The sequence below is a fragment of the Oculina patagonica genome, chromosome 8 (assembly GCF_052425735.1).
Source record: "Oculina patagonica isolate OP01 chromosome 8, crgOcupat, whole genome shotgun sequence".
Taxonomy (NCBI): Eukaryota; Metazoa; Cnidaria; class Anthozoa; order Scleractinia; family Oculinidae; genus Oculina; species Oculina patagonica.
Window position 1 is genome coordinate 33,255,228 of NC_135765.1, and position 17,217 is coordinate 33,272,444.

The 17,217-nt window shown below is 38.5% G+C and overlaps 1 protein-coding gene across 3 annotated transcripts; it reads right to left on the reverse strand.

The window, feature by feature from the left end:
* Positions 1 to 825: 825 nt before the first annotated feature.
* LOC144662085 (ubiquitin carboxyl-terminal hydrolase 2-like) lies at positions 826 to 16,748 on the reverse strand. 3 transcript variants are annotated; one of them, XM_078522825.1, is made up of 12 exons: positions 15,761 to 16,748; positions 11,451 to 11,507; positions 9,800 to 9,923; positions 9,598 to 9,709; positions 8,610 to 8,723; positions 8,096 to 8,160; positions 7,900 to 8,003; positions 5,937 to 6,038; positions 5,122 to 5,200; positions 4,258 to 4,362; positions 3,246 to 3,369; positions 826 to 2,194 (listed from the first exon to the last, which is right to left on the reverse strand). In XM_078522825.1, the coding sequence occupies exons 1-12, from the start codon at positions 16,625 to 16,627 to the stop codon at positions 2,107 to 2,109; spliced, it is 1,941 nt and encodes a 646-aa protein (XP_078378951.1). In that variant the 5' UTR covers positions 16,628 to 16,748; the 3' UTR covers positions 826 to 2,106. The 3 variants fall into 3 exon arrangements, with proteins under 3 accessions (XP_078378951.1, XP_078378950.1, XP_078378952.1); XM_078522824.1 differs by having other exon boundaries at positions 3,246 to 3,372; XM_078522826.1 differs by lacking the exons at positions 826 to 2,194; positions 3,246 to 3,369 and adding an exon at positions 3,404 to 3,818 and having other exon boundaries at positions 4,180 to 4,362.
* Between the last annotated feature and the right edge of the window lie 469 nt (positions 16,749 to 17,217).

A 17,217-nucleotide genomic window follows, 5' to 3' on the forward strand; every position in this document is an offset into this window, starting at 1 on the left:
CTTGTTTTACGCTGTCAAGAGTTCAAGGCTTGTTGCTTAGGTTTTTCCTTGCGCCAGGAAGAAAGATTCACGAAAATTCTCCAGGGGTATTTTGCAGAACGCAGAATGATGATTAGAATGATGATGGTTAGCGGTTTGCTGTTCATGATCTCATGCTACAGCGTGGTTTGCTTGCGGTTAGCTTTTATTTGATCAGTTAGAGCATATACTATCGCTGTTTCGTCATTCTGCGTTCCAAAAATACCTCTGCCGAGAATTCTATGGGACAGTGTGGGACCGGAGGCGGGGTAGGAGCACATGTACTTATGCTGAAAGCAATTGTAAGCGGCGCGTTGTTATTGTATAGGATTTTTATTTTTCATTTGTTGGGAGAATAATCTTGGCGAGGGCGGTTTAAAGCAGGTAAGCTTGCGGTATAAAATACAAAGTCAACGTCACGGCGAGGGAATGTGGGGCTTTGCCTAGTCATGTCGTACTGACACATCAGGGAACAAAATAACCCCGAGGATGGACACAGATCTGGTTACGTATCACGTCTCATATTCGGCATTTTATATTAAACCTCTCATAATTTTATTCAAATTTAGGTAAAACCCCACCTTAACCCGATTTACAATAGAGGCATTATTTCCGGACAGTCTCGAGATAAACTAGGGAAGCACCCCCTTCCCCACACCCCCGACCTGCCTTTATGCCTGAAGAATATAAAGCCCAAACGGCTGAAAAAGTTCCCCCCTTTCTCTCATTGGAGCAAAAAAAAAGGGGGGGGGGGGGAGAGGCCCTCTCTCTCCCCCAGAGGAAAGTAATAACACAAAAATACGGAGACATTGCTTCCATGTGCAATAATTTATTCACATATGTAATCCGTTGATCCGTTTTGCTCTGATGTTAATATATTATAAAAAATTCTGCACTCAAATCTCATAAATAATATATTACCTTGTAAAAACATAGATACACTTAAAACATCTTCAAACCAGCGAAACCTTTTCTAATTAACGAATCTCACTCATTATGCAAGGAGAAACGCCCAACCCACGTTTAGATAATATCAATATGTACACTGCAGAAATATTTTTAATAAATTACCGTAAAACCTCTCCATGATGCATGGAAACCGTTCTCTTATTAAAAGATACAAAACGCTCTAAAGATTTACGTCTGTCGTACAAAAGAAAACTTTATTATTTATATTTTTGTTAGACTTCTTGTTATGGTAAATAAACGCGCCTTCGCTACAGAATTTGAAACCATTTTGCACTGTGGAAAAATATCTTAATCAAACCTTGAGTAACAATTTAAATTTCTATCACGGCAAAGTTGAATGAAATCGAAAAAGAAGTATTCTTTTTTAAAAAGGCATTTTACTTTAATAAAGAAAAGATTGTTTCGTGTTGTCCACGTGAGTTCACGTTTGATGAGTTGAAAGGACTTTTCCAAGAAACATTTTATAACAGCCGTCTAACTCTTTCGCTCCTAGAGTGCTAAAATACAAGTTAGAAGGGGAGTTTTCTGCAATTTCTACTTGGAAATAAACGAACAGATCTACAAAAAGTACTGCTGAATAGCTTTCATTTGAAACTATAAGTCCCACTAAACGATTCACCCACATACTTAAAATTCTAAAACCATAATGTATCCAACAAATACGTCTACGGAACCTCCCACAACACACTTTCTTACAATATTTACAAGTAAAAAATAGATGTTCATTGTAACAAAATTTACTGATGAACATTGCATTCAATCCTATGACAAACATCAGGAAAGAAATATCTCCAGAAAGATTGAGCCATTTTTAGTGAAAAATACTTTAGCACAATCTTCATCTTTTCCCCTAAAATCCATTATGGACAAAAAATATACCCACCAACTATAAGACCAGCAGCATTGTTTTTACAACTGCATTAACTAACATTTTGTGAAACATAATTTTGTCATAGGAACCAAAGTTAATTTACTGGTCAAGTATCTACCTACTGTTTAAAGTTTTAAAAAACGTCATGCAAAGTTCGAAAAAAAATGCGTGACTTAAAATGTCACGCAACGTGTAAAAGGTGTGCGTGACACGAGACAAATGCCAGCATTTGTGATTGCAAATGTGCGTCAGAGTGACGACTTGGGTTCCACCTTTTCGTAAAACAGGATGTACGCTTGAGCTCCTCGCACCCTTGACGATGGCAGCGAGTCCACCCTAACATAAAAAGAAGATCTTGGTTATCTTTTATTTTATATTTCAAAGAAACAACAAACAAAAAAAACATACTCAGAGACTTAAAGGGTTATTGCAGAATGCATTATAGCCAATAAATTGACATTATAATAATAACTTCGCTTGAGAATAAGTCAGATGGGTTCACTTTTCAGTTTCAAATGCTGTTTTATGTTTACTTGTTAGATGTTGAATGACCGATTGTGATACATTTCGATTTTGACATCAAGCAAATCACTAAATCATGCGACAGCCTACATCCGGGAGAAGCATTTAGCTTATTGAAACGTCACACACGCGGCCGATCAGTTGACACTAGAGTGGAGATTGTTAGTCACGGAAGTTTTCAATCATTTGAACCGTTGTTTTTTTATGCTAACTCTCGCAAATTGAATTTCAAAACGACTTTTGAAGCAGCAAACGTGATACGACAGTCCACATACCCATCACGATAGTGCATTCTGCACTAAAAATCACAATCGGCTTATCCCGTTTGTTGATCACTCCACTCCATCCCTGCACAGGGTTCGTTTAGAGTCTAACTGGCAAAATTCCACCCTTTTCATTTTAGCGAGTGAGCGCATTTTGATCGTGTGAGCACCATCTTTGAGTCGAACTCGGTAGTCGTAGAGGCTTGGAGACAGACTCATACCCAGTCGCTTCTCTTGCTTTTTGAGCGGCGCGCAAGGCATCAAGGGAAGGACGAACTTATTTTGCGAAGCTTATTTTACTTTTTCTATGCCCTTCCCATCAACCTCTTCGAACGTAAGTAATGACTGGGTACGAGTCTGGCTTGGAGAGAGAAAAAAGCGTCCTAGGAAGTGGAAGTGAGGCTGTCTCCTCTGCACCCTCTGAAGCCAAATACGCGAACAAGATTATCTAATGCTGGACCATAAAACACGCATGCACTGAAGGTTAGGTCATCTTTCCCTCAGGGTTTCACAGTAAATCGAGGCCCAAAATAGGTGTTTTATCACACAGTGCCGAAATCATCTGACGAGACTTGTCATTATGTTTTATATGACGTGCTTACCGTGAGTCGTTGAAGCAGTGCCACTGGTTGCTGATCGGATGCTTACAGTACGCTGTGTAATGGCCACCATATGTACTACCCGAGTGGTTTGACACTGCATACAAAGAGTATAAGGCTGATCGGCCTTCTAAAATGAGACAACAAAATTATAAAGAGATAAAAAGTTTGTGAATGTAACTTACTGAATGATGTCTCTCATTGCATTCCGAACGCTAATAGGAAAGTTCAGACGCCGAACTTTTCAGTGAGCCGAATTTAATTCGAATTTGGACTGACCCAAATTAACAAAAATACGCCTGTTAATTAAGACGCTGAACTTAGTTAGCTGTTGTGTAGCTGTTCTTATACGCCTGATGGTAAACACTCTTCAGGACGCATGCTTTCTGAGTTCAACTTTTTGCAAAATGCATTATATAATTTATGCCTTAGGATCGGCAGATGAAAAGTTCGGCGTCTGAACCAAAGCCGTTCCAAAGTCGAAATTCCCGGCCAAGCCAAGCGGAAAGAACGGCTGACACGTCCCAAATTGGAATAGCCGTTCTTAATCGATTCAGACGCCGAACTTTTCATGTACTTAAGGTCATTACCCTGAAATAGAACTGAACATAGATTTTTAACCAAACTTCGCCTACTGGTTTATTACTTTAAGGGAACTTAAATTTTGAAATAAAGAAGGGGGGTCACCAGATTCGTTTACTAGTTTTCAAACACAAGAATTTATCTGTTTTCATTTTACAGAAAGAATTTGATCGCTACACCCAAAATATGAGAAAAAATTGATGGGTCACCATACTCGTTTACGAGAAAGCGACAATTTACTTCTCTCGCGGACTAAGCCGCATAGAAAAAAGCCGCCATTTTGTTTATGTGCGCGCGCTACTTACGCGTAAAATTCTGCGAAGTAAGGATGCGCAATGCAATACAGGGCAATGACCTTAATTCAATTAGGTATTAGGTTCGGTTTATGAAAAGTTCGGCGTCTGAACCGGGCCTAAACTAACAACAACGTTACCTCGAGTATCTGCCGCAAACTCTGCCAGATCCAGTTTGCTTAGCGGGAACTCGACGTTTGACTGTAGCTTGGATCTAAAGCTGAATCCAGAAAAACGCTTTAAATCTGTTTAATGAAACGTTAAGGACAAAACCTTAGATTTGGCTCAAATTTGCACGCAAGTCGGTGCACAACTTTTCACCTTTTGGCCTCCCAATGCAAGTTAACGCAAGTTTGTTATACGTCATTCGTAAAGATTGGTTTTCACTAGGGACGGAGTCGGATTCGTAATCAGAAGCAGAGAGCATCACGATCCACTGAAAATCAAAAGTTTCCGATTCCGCTTATGACTCGTTAACCGTTTGTTCTTCCGCTTCTGCTTGCGACTCTGTCAATCTAGTTTTCACTGGATCATAGAGCGGTTTTCACTTGAGTGTCGAAAGTTAATTGCATTTGCTTTGGTTTTGCATTACTACGCTTACTACTTGGCGAATAAATCTCGCCACTTTCTCAGCCAATCGGAACTAAAACCAAAATCAATCGTGACTCGCTCGCGCACGTTTTCCCGCGCTTCGCGAGAGCTACATGTATTTGCTTCGAGTTTTGATTGGTTCACTGGATTGTCTGTGTTCTTTGTGATTGGCCAAAGTGATTACTTTGGTTTTGGTTTTACGACACTCAATTGAAAACTGCTCTTAGCGACGGAGTCATAAGCGGAATCGGAAGAAAATGGAAACGTTCTGATTCTTCTGATTCCTTCAAGCTTTTGACTATGCCTACGACTCTGATTTTCAATTTTCGCGAGTTCGTAAGCGATCTTACGACTCTGACTACGAACTCCATCGCTAGCCTTGAAATGGCTTTTTTTGGAATTGTAAAGGATACGAAGAACAAGGACTGGGGGAAATCTCTGGATGGAAAATTTCTTCGTAGATTTTCTCTTGAGTTTACACTTGTCACACGTCTAAGGAAGCAATAATAAAAAAAAACAGTTAGTGCAAGCCTTTTTACTTTTGCAAAGAAAAAAAAAACACATCAGTGAGACTCTCGTTCATTCGTCTTTTCCCCTCTCTCGAGTATCGACCAATTCAAGACACTAAACCAATCTCTGCATGTGGTTACGGCATCAGTAAGGATTTGTTTCGGTCGAAACTAACTAGTGACGAATCAGATGAACTTTTCATCAGGGGATAAATTTCGCAGTGCAACAAGAGTTTAGAAAAGTTTTGAAGAAATTGGACTCAAGTAATCAAGTAGTCAAGTAATTATAATAAATAATATAGTTTGTAAGGCCTGATGTTTTCAACCGTGTTTAAATGAAGTTACTACAGAAACTATTACTGCCACACAAGTTTGTTGTTATATTGTGATCCATTTCCACCCCTCGCGAAGAACTGTTCTACAAAATTAAGGTTGTTTTACACGGGACAACTTACAACAACGATTTTTCGCACAACAATGTTGGCAGCGCGTTACGAGTTTATGACTTGGGTTCCAAAACTCGCATCGTGTTGCCAAGTCAAAAGTTGCGCGAAAACACGCTGTTCGATTTTTCGCGCAACATTGTGGTGCCAAAAAAAAACATGTTTCAAGTTGTCCCGTGTGACACCGGCTTTACGCTATTACGATTTGATTTCTGTTTTGTATAGCTTCTCGAAAACACGTTGAAAAGTCGCTAAGTGACTGTGAAGTTCACTTACAGGTCTTTCATCGCCATCTAAAACTTCCTCCCTAGTGAATGACTGCATGCAGTCTCTAATGTTAATGTCGCTGTCGTCTGCCCCGCTCGATCGCCTTCCAGACTGTGAATTGAAAAACAACAAGGAAAAAAAAAAAGGAAAACATGAGAACCCTTTTAAAACACGTGAAGTGTGCAGTGAGGGAGACATGACGTCATGCCAAAACGTGCCTTCCCTAGCACTCCAGCATGCACTCCGTAAAACCTAAAACGGTTCCAAATCATACGTTCCAATTAGCCACGTTCAAAACGAGCAGGGGACTGGGTACGAATATTCAATATCGATTGCACTGAAAAATGGGCCCGTCATCTGAAAGAGCATCCAAAAATTAGTAACTCAACCAAATTTGAGAGTTATTGGTTTAAACGCAAAGGCATGGAACTCTTCTAAAAATCGTTAAAATAAGAGAGCTTCGTATGGCTGGATGGACAGCTGTCCCTCCAATCCATACTAAGCTCTCTTATTTTAGCAATTTCTAAAAGTGAACCATACCTATGCGTTCAAACCAATAACTCTCAAATTTGGTTGAGTTACTAATTTTTGGATGCTCTTTCAGATGACGGGCCCAGTTTTTCAGTGCAATCGATATTGAATATTCGTACCCAGTCCCCTGCTCGTTTTGAACATGGCTAATTAGAGAAAGCTAAGCACATTGTTTGGTCTGTTTGATTAGGCCAAAGTGCAAACGGAGTCATAAGTTGTAAAATATGAACTTGTGTTTAGACTTACTACGATTTCCAGTTGAGTGCGACGCGAACAAAGTTTGGTGACGAGGTTTCAACATAACAACGACATTGTTGTCATGGGCAAACTTCTCTGTTTCCATTGGTAACTGTAGTAAACAGGTACTGACCGCCATTGTTCTTTTATACAAGGAGGACCTCTCGGGAAACAGAGCAATTTTTTGATTGGCTAATTTTGATCCAAGATGGCGTCAGTTTTAATTGAGCAATTTTGTGATTGGCTTATTTTTTTGAAATTTCGATCCGAAATGGTGTTAGCTTTTGTCAGCTTTACGAAGCGCCAAATGTTCCTCATTTCAGTGCGTGAATTATTCATTTTGCACTTGAGAAAGATATATTATTTAAAGCTGAAGGAATTCTTAAAGCTGCTAGAAAATTCCTGGAGTTGGAAAACGATTTTATTTCAGTTGAACAGAAACTCTAACGAGGAAGGTAAAGTGACGCACGTTGAACATAACGTCAACTCTCAACACAGATCTGTTACCGTCGATATAAAACAGCTAATGCATAATATATTTCGTTATTTGTTTCTTTTATCGTTGTCTCTGTGTATATATTTTTTATTTGAAAGCGTAATAAAGTGTTGCTGACGATATTTGTAGTGTTTGTATTTATTTAAGCATCGAGATTGTCGAGCAAGACAGTTACAAACGCATATTTGTTACCAATGGTAACAGAGAAGTTTGCCCTTGACAACAATGCCGTTGTTATGTTGAAACCTCGTCACCAAACTTTGTTCGCGTCGCACTCAACTGGAAATCGTAGTATGTTAGTTGGCCAAACGGAGTAGCGAGCTTTTATACTCGCAAGTTGCCTAAAAAGCCATTTCAGTGTTAGCCATTTCAATGCTAGAAGTACACAACAAGGCTTGCAATGATATTTTTAGGTGGCCAAACAGTAAAAGAACTAGGGTCGACATCCGTGCAAATTTGCCTTCTCATAACCTGTGATCAGACGTCCTTTTTTTCTGCGCGGCGGAAGGAAATAGAGAAAAAGGAACTCTTTCCCCTCCCGCCTGACTGCAGGTTATCGTTTTCCTGACTCCACCGATATTTTTTTGTGAGAAGGACCGCCAGCTACAGGTGCTTGTTAAAATATTTGTCAAAACTTATGTTTTTAAAACCTCGGCTGATCTATTGCTCCAAAGTATTTGAAAAACAGTTTCATAATAATCAACTTACCCTTGGAATGGGTAGCGATAAATCCCAAAATGGATCAAAGGTGACTGAGGCGTAACCACAGTTACAGCATTTTAACGTACTTTTCAACTGTCCGACGAAAAGATCTGAAAAAAAAAAAGGAAAAAATAAAACAACTATAATAACTTGTAACTTGTAACATCATTCTACTGCCGACAGAGATAGATTGTTCACTTACCAGTCATCAGACTGTTGTCACGTGAAAGATAATTTTTCCACGATTTCTCTGCATTCTGATGATCACTATTAAGAAAAAAGAAATAACAGATTCATTACCTTCAATACATAACATATGGCAAAATTGACACTAAAAGCTACACTTATATATTGATCATAAGCAGTTCTGAGCTAAAAATGGCCCCTCGCCCTTAACACACATCACAATCGTCCTTTCAATTCAAATTAGCCAGGCTGTTGTGTTTGGGTTTTCAGGCATTATTCTCTTGTCTTGTCTGTGGGTTTTGCATCCGCTTTCGTGTGAGTGAGTTATGGGCCAGGAAAATCCTAAACAAAAGAGCCTGAATACTTACTTCTAGCCTCCAAATTCTCACTGAAGTCCCAGTGAAATTTCCAAAGAATGAAAAGGAATACTGAACAATAAATTGCATTCCCAAGGATACCTGTTAGGTAGAACTTAAAAGCTGACTGTTTGTAAGGTTGAATTTGAAATTTCGAAACCGTTGCTTTCTTACCTGAGAGAATCATCATATTCACATAGTGTGTACTTTGGCTTGGATTTGACTTGATTCAAGTCATCGTGTAGTCCTTCCACTAGGAAGCGCAGAAACTCCTGTGCGTCTTGTTGACTGCAGAGAACAAGGAGAAATAATGTAAATTACTTGACTCACAATTTTACTCACACAGGTTTTAAAAGTGCAATCTTCGAGTTAGCCATCCAAAATTAGACTGTTCACATCCCTTTATTTTACCGTGAAGTCGTAGAGTGTTCACCTACATCCCTACCCACGGGGTTTTTTCTCTCCCCAGTTTTAGCTCACGTTTATGAACCAAGATGGCGGCCCGTCAGACTTAACAATCGATCTCTACGCCTTTACGGAAAAATAGGGGGTTGTGAACATGTACAGTCTAATCCATGATAGACATGTGTATAGCTTCAGCTTTAGAAATGGCCAAGCTTTGTAACTCATTTCTGCTGCTTTACTTTAATTTTGCCACTGTCTTCGAAGAACAGCCAGCTATGTATACTTCCAAGTTTTTTGTTTTGTTTTCCCCCTCAGTTATGGTTCTAAGAATTCTCTTTAAATTTATTTCCATACACTTCTTTTAATGTTAGTTCTGAAGACAATATCCCTAGTTGATGTTTTTTTTTTTTCATCACCTTTCTGCTTGACAATGTGTTGATACTGTAAAGAGAAATCAGCCTTTGATCTCCCAAGAGCATAAAAGATATAGACCATGTGTTAGAAGAAAACTAGCTTGTGTAGCAAATAATAAAGATGGTAAATTTCAAGCTCGGTGATAAATAGTGAAGAAATTATTCAACATGACACCAGCGTGGGACAAAGAAAAAATCTGAGTCTCCGACGGGAATAGAACCCATGACCTCCCAGAATACCGGTTGGGCCTCTAACCAACTGAGCCACGAGAGACTTGTTGTGAGCTTAGGCCATTTACTAGGTTGAAAACTGCATCACTATAAACTGTATCACAAAAACTCACTTGTATCCCATAAATCGTGGAGCAAATCTTTGGATCTGAGTCTTGAAGGTATGTGGAGACACAGCTTCATTGCAGCCTGGCTTCCACATCGACTTGATTAAATCTGCAAATGCTGTTGACAGATGAAACAAATTAAATTAAAGGTACTGTGCTTCCTGGACATTTTCACATGTATGACTATAAACAGTATCCATATACGCACCTTGAATAAGCCTTCCTTTCATGCTACTGCTGCTGTTGATGTTCTTTATGTGTGAACCTTTCAACAGCTGATCAGTTAAAGGCTGTGTGTGACTAAGGCATTGAAGGATAGAGTTCATAAAACACTGCAAAGAAAAGATATTTAAGTTATCAGTTTTTTTGACAGTTACCTAAAATGAACAGGGTAAGGGATGTCACACACTCATCAAGAAAGAGTACAAAGTCGAATGTTGCACTTTGATTTTTCTCTTTCATTTCACTAGCTTGACTTTAATTTAAAATGTCTTGTAAACATTTCTTATTGACTTGATTAGAATTTTAATGTTTTTTTTTTTTAAATTGAAAAAATTATGGTCCCAAAATTCAATTTTTTTCTTAGCCTGAATCAATGGCCAAGGGCTAAAAGCTAAAAGCCGGAATGCCGGAATATTAAAACCCGGAACGCATAAAATATATCGTGTTACCCTTACAAATATACAGCTGTAAATAGCTAACCCCCCATCCCATGGGGTCACCACCTTATCGCGGTGGGATCGTTTGTGTGTCTCAGTGACCCTTAGAGCTATAACGGCTGGAGTCTTGTACTCCTGGCAGGGTCACCCATGCCGAACAGGTTGAAGGGTAGAGACCAGACGAAGTGTGACCTCCCTGGTCCTCCAGGTTGGGGGTTGGGGGTTGGGCTGGGGGTTGATAACCCACTCCTGTAAAAAACAAATTTATTACAGAAACGGATGACATTCAAATTACTACCAACATCGGTGAAGCGACGAGGGCCGAGCAGAATGACGCATTTGGGTCAAGGCCGAAAGGAAACCCAAAGGCCGATAGCTTCGATCGTGAATCCGAAGCTCGAAACCAGGATAGGAAATTGGAACGTTAGAACAATGTTTGAGACCGAAAAAGCTGGCCAAGTAGTAGCAAGAGAGATGGAAAGATATAAGCTGGATATTCTGGGTATTAGCGAATGCAGGTGGAGAGGAAGCGGAAAATCAAAACTTAGCACAGGGCAGCTAATAATTTACAGCCGTGATGAAGAGATTCATCAAGGAGGCGTGGCAATTATGATGTCCCAGCAAGCGGCTAAATGCCTTATGGAGTGGAAATAGCTAACCCTAAACAGGCTAACCGAAGTACATAGTAGGCTAACTGAGGTGAATAGTAGGCTAACCGCAGTGCATAGTAGGCTTACTATTCACTCCGGTTAGCCTACTATTCACTCCGGTTAGCCTACTATGTACTTGTACTTCGGTTAGCATGTTTATGGTTAGCTCTTTATATTTGTAAGGGTAACACGATATACCCTAAATTATACGTTCCAGGTTTTAGTATTCCAGTGTTCCGGTGTTCTGGCGGCGCTCCGGCGTTCGGCTTTTAGTACTAGCCATGGCCAAGCAATTTGAAAATAAAATTGCTAAGGATACCCCAAAATTTATTATCATCTGGGAAATCTGTAAGACTGATCATGAATGTTTGCATGAATCTTTTCAATCACACAGCTGAATGTTTTTGTTTTTAATTAATAGGTATTTTCATACATTTACCACACTGCTAGAGTGCTCAATGTAAGTATTATTTAAAAGATGTACAAATAAGCCATGTTTGGCTAGCTAAGAGGTTAGTATTAAGTAAAAGAAATTGACTTATTTACTTACTGTATTTCCTAAATTACGAAGACCAACTAAGCCATCAGAACTGCTTCTACCAGTAGGCTTAAAAATAAAACAAGAGCAGATTGATAAATAACAGTCAATAACACATAAATAAATGTTACTGAAGCAGTATACATGTAATTTTTATACAGTCAACTCTCTCTAAAATGGACACCCTCAGGATCGGCTCCAACTGTCCGTCTTAGAGAGGTGTCTGTCTTATAGGGAGTTTAGTTACAGTAAAATGACTGAAAAACGGTAGGCACAGGACCAAAACCAGGTGTCCGTCTTAAAGAGGTGTCTGTTAAGAGAGAGTTGACTGTACAACTATACTGTTAAGTTACCATTAAGATGGTTATTTTTTAAGGCCTAAAACAAAATATCTGTAGGAATTTATAACAACCTTACAATAAAATGTATAATAATAATAATAATTTATAATAAATAATTTTTAAAGAGGAGGCTCCCGTCACATGGAGTGATTTTCAGGGAGGTCCTCAAATAAAACTAATTATAAGGTTAAATTCAAGTTTAAAAGATAAAAATATAAAATTAAAAGTATTAAAATTAAGAATAATGTTCTCAAAATTTCAATAAAAAGCTGAAAGTACTTTGCTACTAAATTACACAAATGTCAGCATATTACCTTCCTTCGTGAGTTTAAGTTTCGCTTAGCAAACAAGACCCACAACAGGCAGGAATAAACTCCCAATGTAATAAGATATCCACCCTCAAAAGCCACTGTTTATCTCGACTATTGCCTGATACATCGACATTCAACATACATCAATTACCATGTACATTACCAGAGTACAGTAACCAACTTAGCATAATATATTTTTGTCCACTGAACTTGTAATTTTTGCTCTTGAAAATTTTAGAACTGCTTTTCCCTTGGCTAAAATAGTTGAAATTGATGAAACAATTTATCTGATGCAAGATGCAAATTGCAGGCCAATTTTTGCTTTTAGTAATTCATGTATGTACACCCTAGGTTCATGAGTGTCAACATTGAACTAAGTACCTGTTACCAAAATTGGCAAAATTCCATCAAAAATTAAATATATTCAGGATTTGGAAAATAAGTCGATTTTACAGGCTCAGTAATTCAATAAGAGAATTAATTTCCCCATATAACAAGTACAAAAATTGGATAGTGCCAATTTATTTTTAGAATTAATTGGATTTTGAGAATATTATATATGGAGACAACTCCTATAGAAGGACTTTCTACATTGTAAATTTAAAATATAAAATGTAAACTAAGATCATCTACTGGTAGATATAAATAATTGACCACTAAAAAGAAAAATGTTTGTATAACAGTGGTATGTTATTAGCTCTAAGATGCCTTCCTATCGAGGAAACAATATTGTTCATTGGTAGGTATTAATAAAAGAACAAAATAATTTTGTCCTGCAATTATTGCAGGACTTTGCTGGAAGCTTTTCAACATAATTGGCATTTGACAGCAAATATCAACATGTAATCAATTTCTATGATCCAATTTTATTGTTTTGACTATCTCATGGTATTGTCAGTACTGTAATTATGGAATATTAATATAACAATAGAGTTGATGTTCGCGGGCGTAAGTATGTTTTTGGCCCGACTCAGGCTCATTTTAGCCCGAGCCGCAGGCGAGGGCTAAAATGAGCTCTGAGAAGGGCCAAAAACATATTTACGCCCAAGAACATTAACTCTATTACTATTATAATCATTTCAGAGGGCATTAAGTTAAGGAATCAAAAACAGTAAGCGATATCTTGAACACTGCCGTTGCGAGTCGGCGTTTATTTCTGATTGAAAACTAGGTTTAAAAGTTTACAAAACTCGGCAGAAAACCGCAAACTTACTCAAAACAATCTTTGCTTGAAAAGGAAATTACAAAATTCTATCGGCAGCAAAGAAATAGTCGTCATTTAGAAGTGTTAAAATTAATTGTGCTGTTAACTGAACTGGCAGTTTGGAATATGCCTGAAATTCAACTGAGCGAGTTTCGCTCGACGAAGACAAACTAGTACTTACATTCACTTCGCTGCCTGGATTCTTCTTTGAGTTTCTGTAATTCCTCTTCATCTAGCTGAGAAGACTGAAAATTTGCTTTCCCATTCAGTCCTTCAAACATTTTGTCGTTATAAAGCTCAAAAGCAGTTTTGAAGCGTCTCGACTCAAATTACACGAAGCTTGAAATTATGCCAGCTTGTGCCAGCCAGCGACCCAGCCAGCAAGAAAACGGCGCGAACAGTTGAATGGTTTTCAGCTCTGATTGGCTGGCTTCGTTTTTTTCTTGTTTCTGATTGGTCCACCGAAGCGGGCTAAAATATATTTTAGCCCGCTAAAAAAATATATTTTAGCCCGCTAAATTCTCCATTTTAGCCCGCAAAATAGGCCACAATGCCCGATGAAATGATTATAATAGAATATATTGTTGAGTCTTATGTTCATTGATTTCAACACTACCTAGTGAAATTAGGCCTAGAAAAAATCACAAATCTAGCAGGGTGGGGGGAACAACTCTGATCAATTATAGTTACTGTTCATGGCCAGAATAATCAACAAAAGGCCATGCTGTAAAAAATTGTAATGCCAGAAATCAAAAGAGAATGTTGAAAGCCAAATACATACATGCAGTTACATTTTTATATTGAGAAATTAAATACACCAACTCAGAAACTGAATAGAATATTAAATAATATAATTTAGCCTAAGTTTCCCTGCGAGGCAAAATAAATATATGCTTGCCTGTGGTTCCCCGTAAAAAAAGGTGGTTTTTGTAGAGAACCTTGCTGTTTTATAGCTCTCTTGATGTCTGGTTGATTCATGCTTGTTGTCACTTGTTGACAGCATTTCAAAGTTTTTGCCTCCTGCTCTTATCCCTCCTGTAGGTTAGTAATCATTCTTTCTACTAGTTTTCAGTATAACAGTGCATAGTGGTTGCCACTCATAGTCGTGATAGGGTTGTCATGGTTACCCTTCATGCTTGTACATGGTTCTACCCACCTAACACACACCTTCAACATGCTAATTTATAATCATGTTTTATAGCATTATTTCCACCAGTCAGCAAAAAAAAGATGTTTTGATACATTATTGTCTGTCAAAGTAGCTCAGAATGGGCCAACTGCATCATTCATTGGACAATGACGAAGTCAAACTATTCACTGGTTGTTTTATTTTTCGCAGCGATAAATACTTCATGCATTTTGCATGATGTGCATAAAATAATAATCACATCTGGCGATCAACAGTTTATGATTGCTAACTGATAATAATAATAATAATACTTAATTGACCACTCCCCCAATGGGGCTTTTCAGGGCCAATGTGAAACAAATAATTTAAATGAACATAACATGGTTAAAAATCCCAACTGGCAGGAGGCAGACCAGTTGGCTATTTACAAGTGTGGCCGAGGAGTTGAACTCGGGACTACCGAGAACAAATCCAGCTACTGGTCAGAACGGGACTTGAACCCGGGACCTCCGGATTACAAGTCCGGCGCTCTAACCACTCGGCCACGCTGCCTCCTGATCACCAAGCAGTGTATCCTTTTGGTTGGCACCAAGAATTGAGACGTCTGGGTTCTACTGAAAGCCCATGAGAAAACACGGCCGAATCTGATACTACATGCATGATTGTACATAGAAATTACAGATTTTTTTGTCACATTTTGTTGTTTGCACAGTTTTCCAGTTTTTGTACATTTCTGATTTCAGACAATTTGCAAAAATATTTATTGAGTGACTTGATCACTGAAATGTCACATAATCATAATCGTTAACATAATTACAAACTAAGTGTAGTGTATGCTAGATATTGTATCCAGAATTTGGAGTGGGTTTACAGTCTACTGAAAACATAATATCATCTTGGAAGGAAAATTTAAACACAAAATTTGTATACATTAAACAGTTTAATTTTGGTTGTGTTTGCAATAATTTAGCGGTCACATCAATGCTGTGCTGGAACAAGTTTATACCTTGGTTTATTCAATAAATTCTAAACAACAGGGTATTTAAAATGCTGGTTTGATGATTAGAGTATTCAATATCAGATCACAAGTAAACAATATAATTAATGAAGTACGTTTATTGCGACACCGCACTAAATGTGTTTGTTCAAATATCAAAACATCACCAAACATCTTTGTACACGTAAATAACCACAACAAAAGTGATAATTATTTAAGCAATAGCAAGACGAAAATAACCTAGTCTTATTTCTGTTATTGACGAAAAAATAAATCATATTAACCTAAGTTAGCTATAATTTAAAGATTTCATGCACGGAGACATGTTCCGTAAACTTACCGAATTTGAAGGAGATGAATTTGATGAACTGAAAGACGATTTTCTCGAGCATCTCATATCTGCCCCAGGTAGCGCAGTGATGGTAGCTTTGTGCGTTTTGTCCGCATCTATTACACTGTAACTATGTTTTCCTGTGCTTGTATAACCGTTAGTTAAGTCCTTCTCCGTCGAATATGAATGCCCGGTCTTGCTAACAGAATTTTTATCTTCCTTTCCAGGGTCTCTGTAGTCGGAATGCGTTGTCGATCGGTAAATCCCTGTACTATTACTGCCATTTACCGTTGTCTTGGATCCTATATGATTTTGAGTGTATGTTTTCGAGCTAACTCCGTGCGAGGATGAGTCTGTTCTTGATCTGAATGAAGTCGTTCTTACTCCATCAGCTTCGTCCCTATAAAGATGCGACATTGATTTCGACTTGGACTTCGACAAATCTCCATATCTATTATTACTCAAGGTAGTCCTATCTTTTCCTCCTGAACTGCCATATCCGGAATCGTTTGAAGTTTTCCGTCGTACTGTCGTCGGAGAGTCCATGACATTCGAATTTTTATAGTTAAAGTGTCTTAACGTAGTACTTGTGGTGGTCGTACTTGTGCGATCTCGAGAAGATTCCGTCACATATTTCACCGCGCCAGATTTGAGGAGTACAGGTCGATCCGGCAGAGGACCAGGTCCATTAGGAAGGGCCCGGCTAGAGGAAGAATTTGCTTGTTTCCCCATTCTTGAACCGCCATAAGATGACGCCGAACTACCAGCACCAACCGAATTACTTGCAAATGTACGGCTCGGTTTGACAGCGCCGGTTGAACTTCGCTGAAAACTCGACGAAGCTAAGTAAGGACTCCGGTGCATTGCCAAAGACATTTGTATATCAGTAAAATAATTAATCAGTTTCAATAGAACGTATTCTATTCGGTCGATTTCTTATCATCGATCATGCTCGAGTCTTTCTTCAAGTGCATAAACTGTTTGTGCTCGCCGCCATTGCCGCTTGATCACGTGACTTCTAACCTTGGCAGTTCGTTTGTGATGTCATAGCAACCAAACAAAGTAACAAAATTTATCCTAACGGGGGTCAGGTGCGGGGTGCGATTGTTCGTTCTAGAAGTTTCATATAACCATATTGCAAAATCTTGAGGTAAACGATAATTTTATAATTATAACATTTTGATTTATTAAACCTGAGAAATATATGTGCTGGGACAATCTTATCGCTAAACAGGAGCCCATTATTCCTGCGCTATTAAATAATAAGTAATAAAAAGATCTTTTTGATTTTCAGAGATATCTAGCTAGCGAAGGAGAGTGGGTGGTTGTACAATTAGTGTTCGCGAAGAGAGGCAGCTGTGTTCGCAAGCTAATCCCATAGCCGCCTTGCTCTACCTGGAAAAAGAGGAAATCGTTTTATACTCGCAAGTTTGTCACGCAATGGGTTGCGTGACGCTATGCGGTGG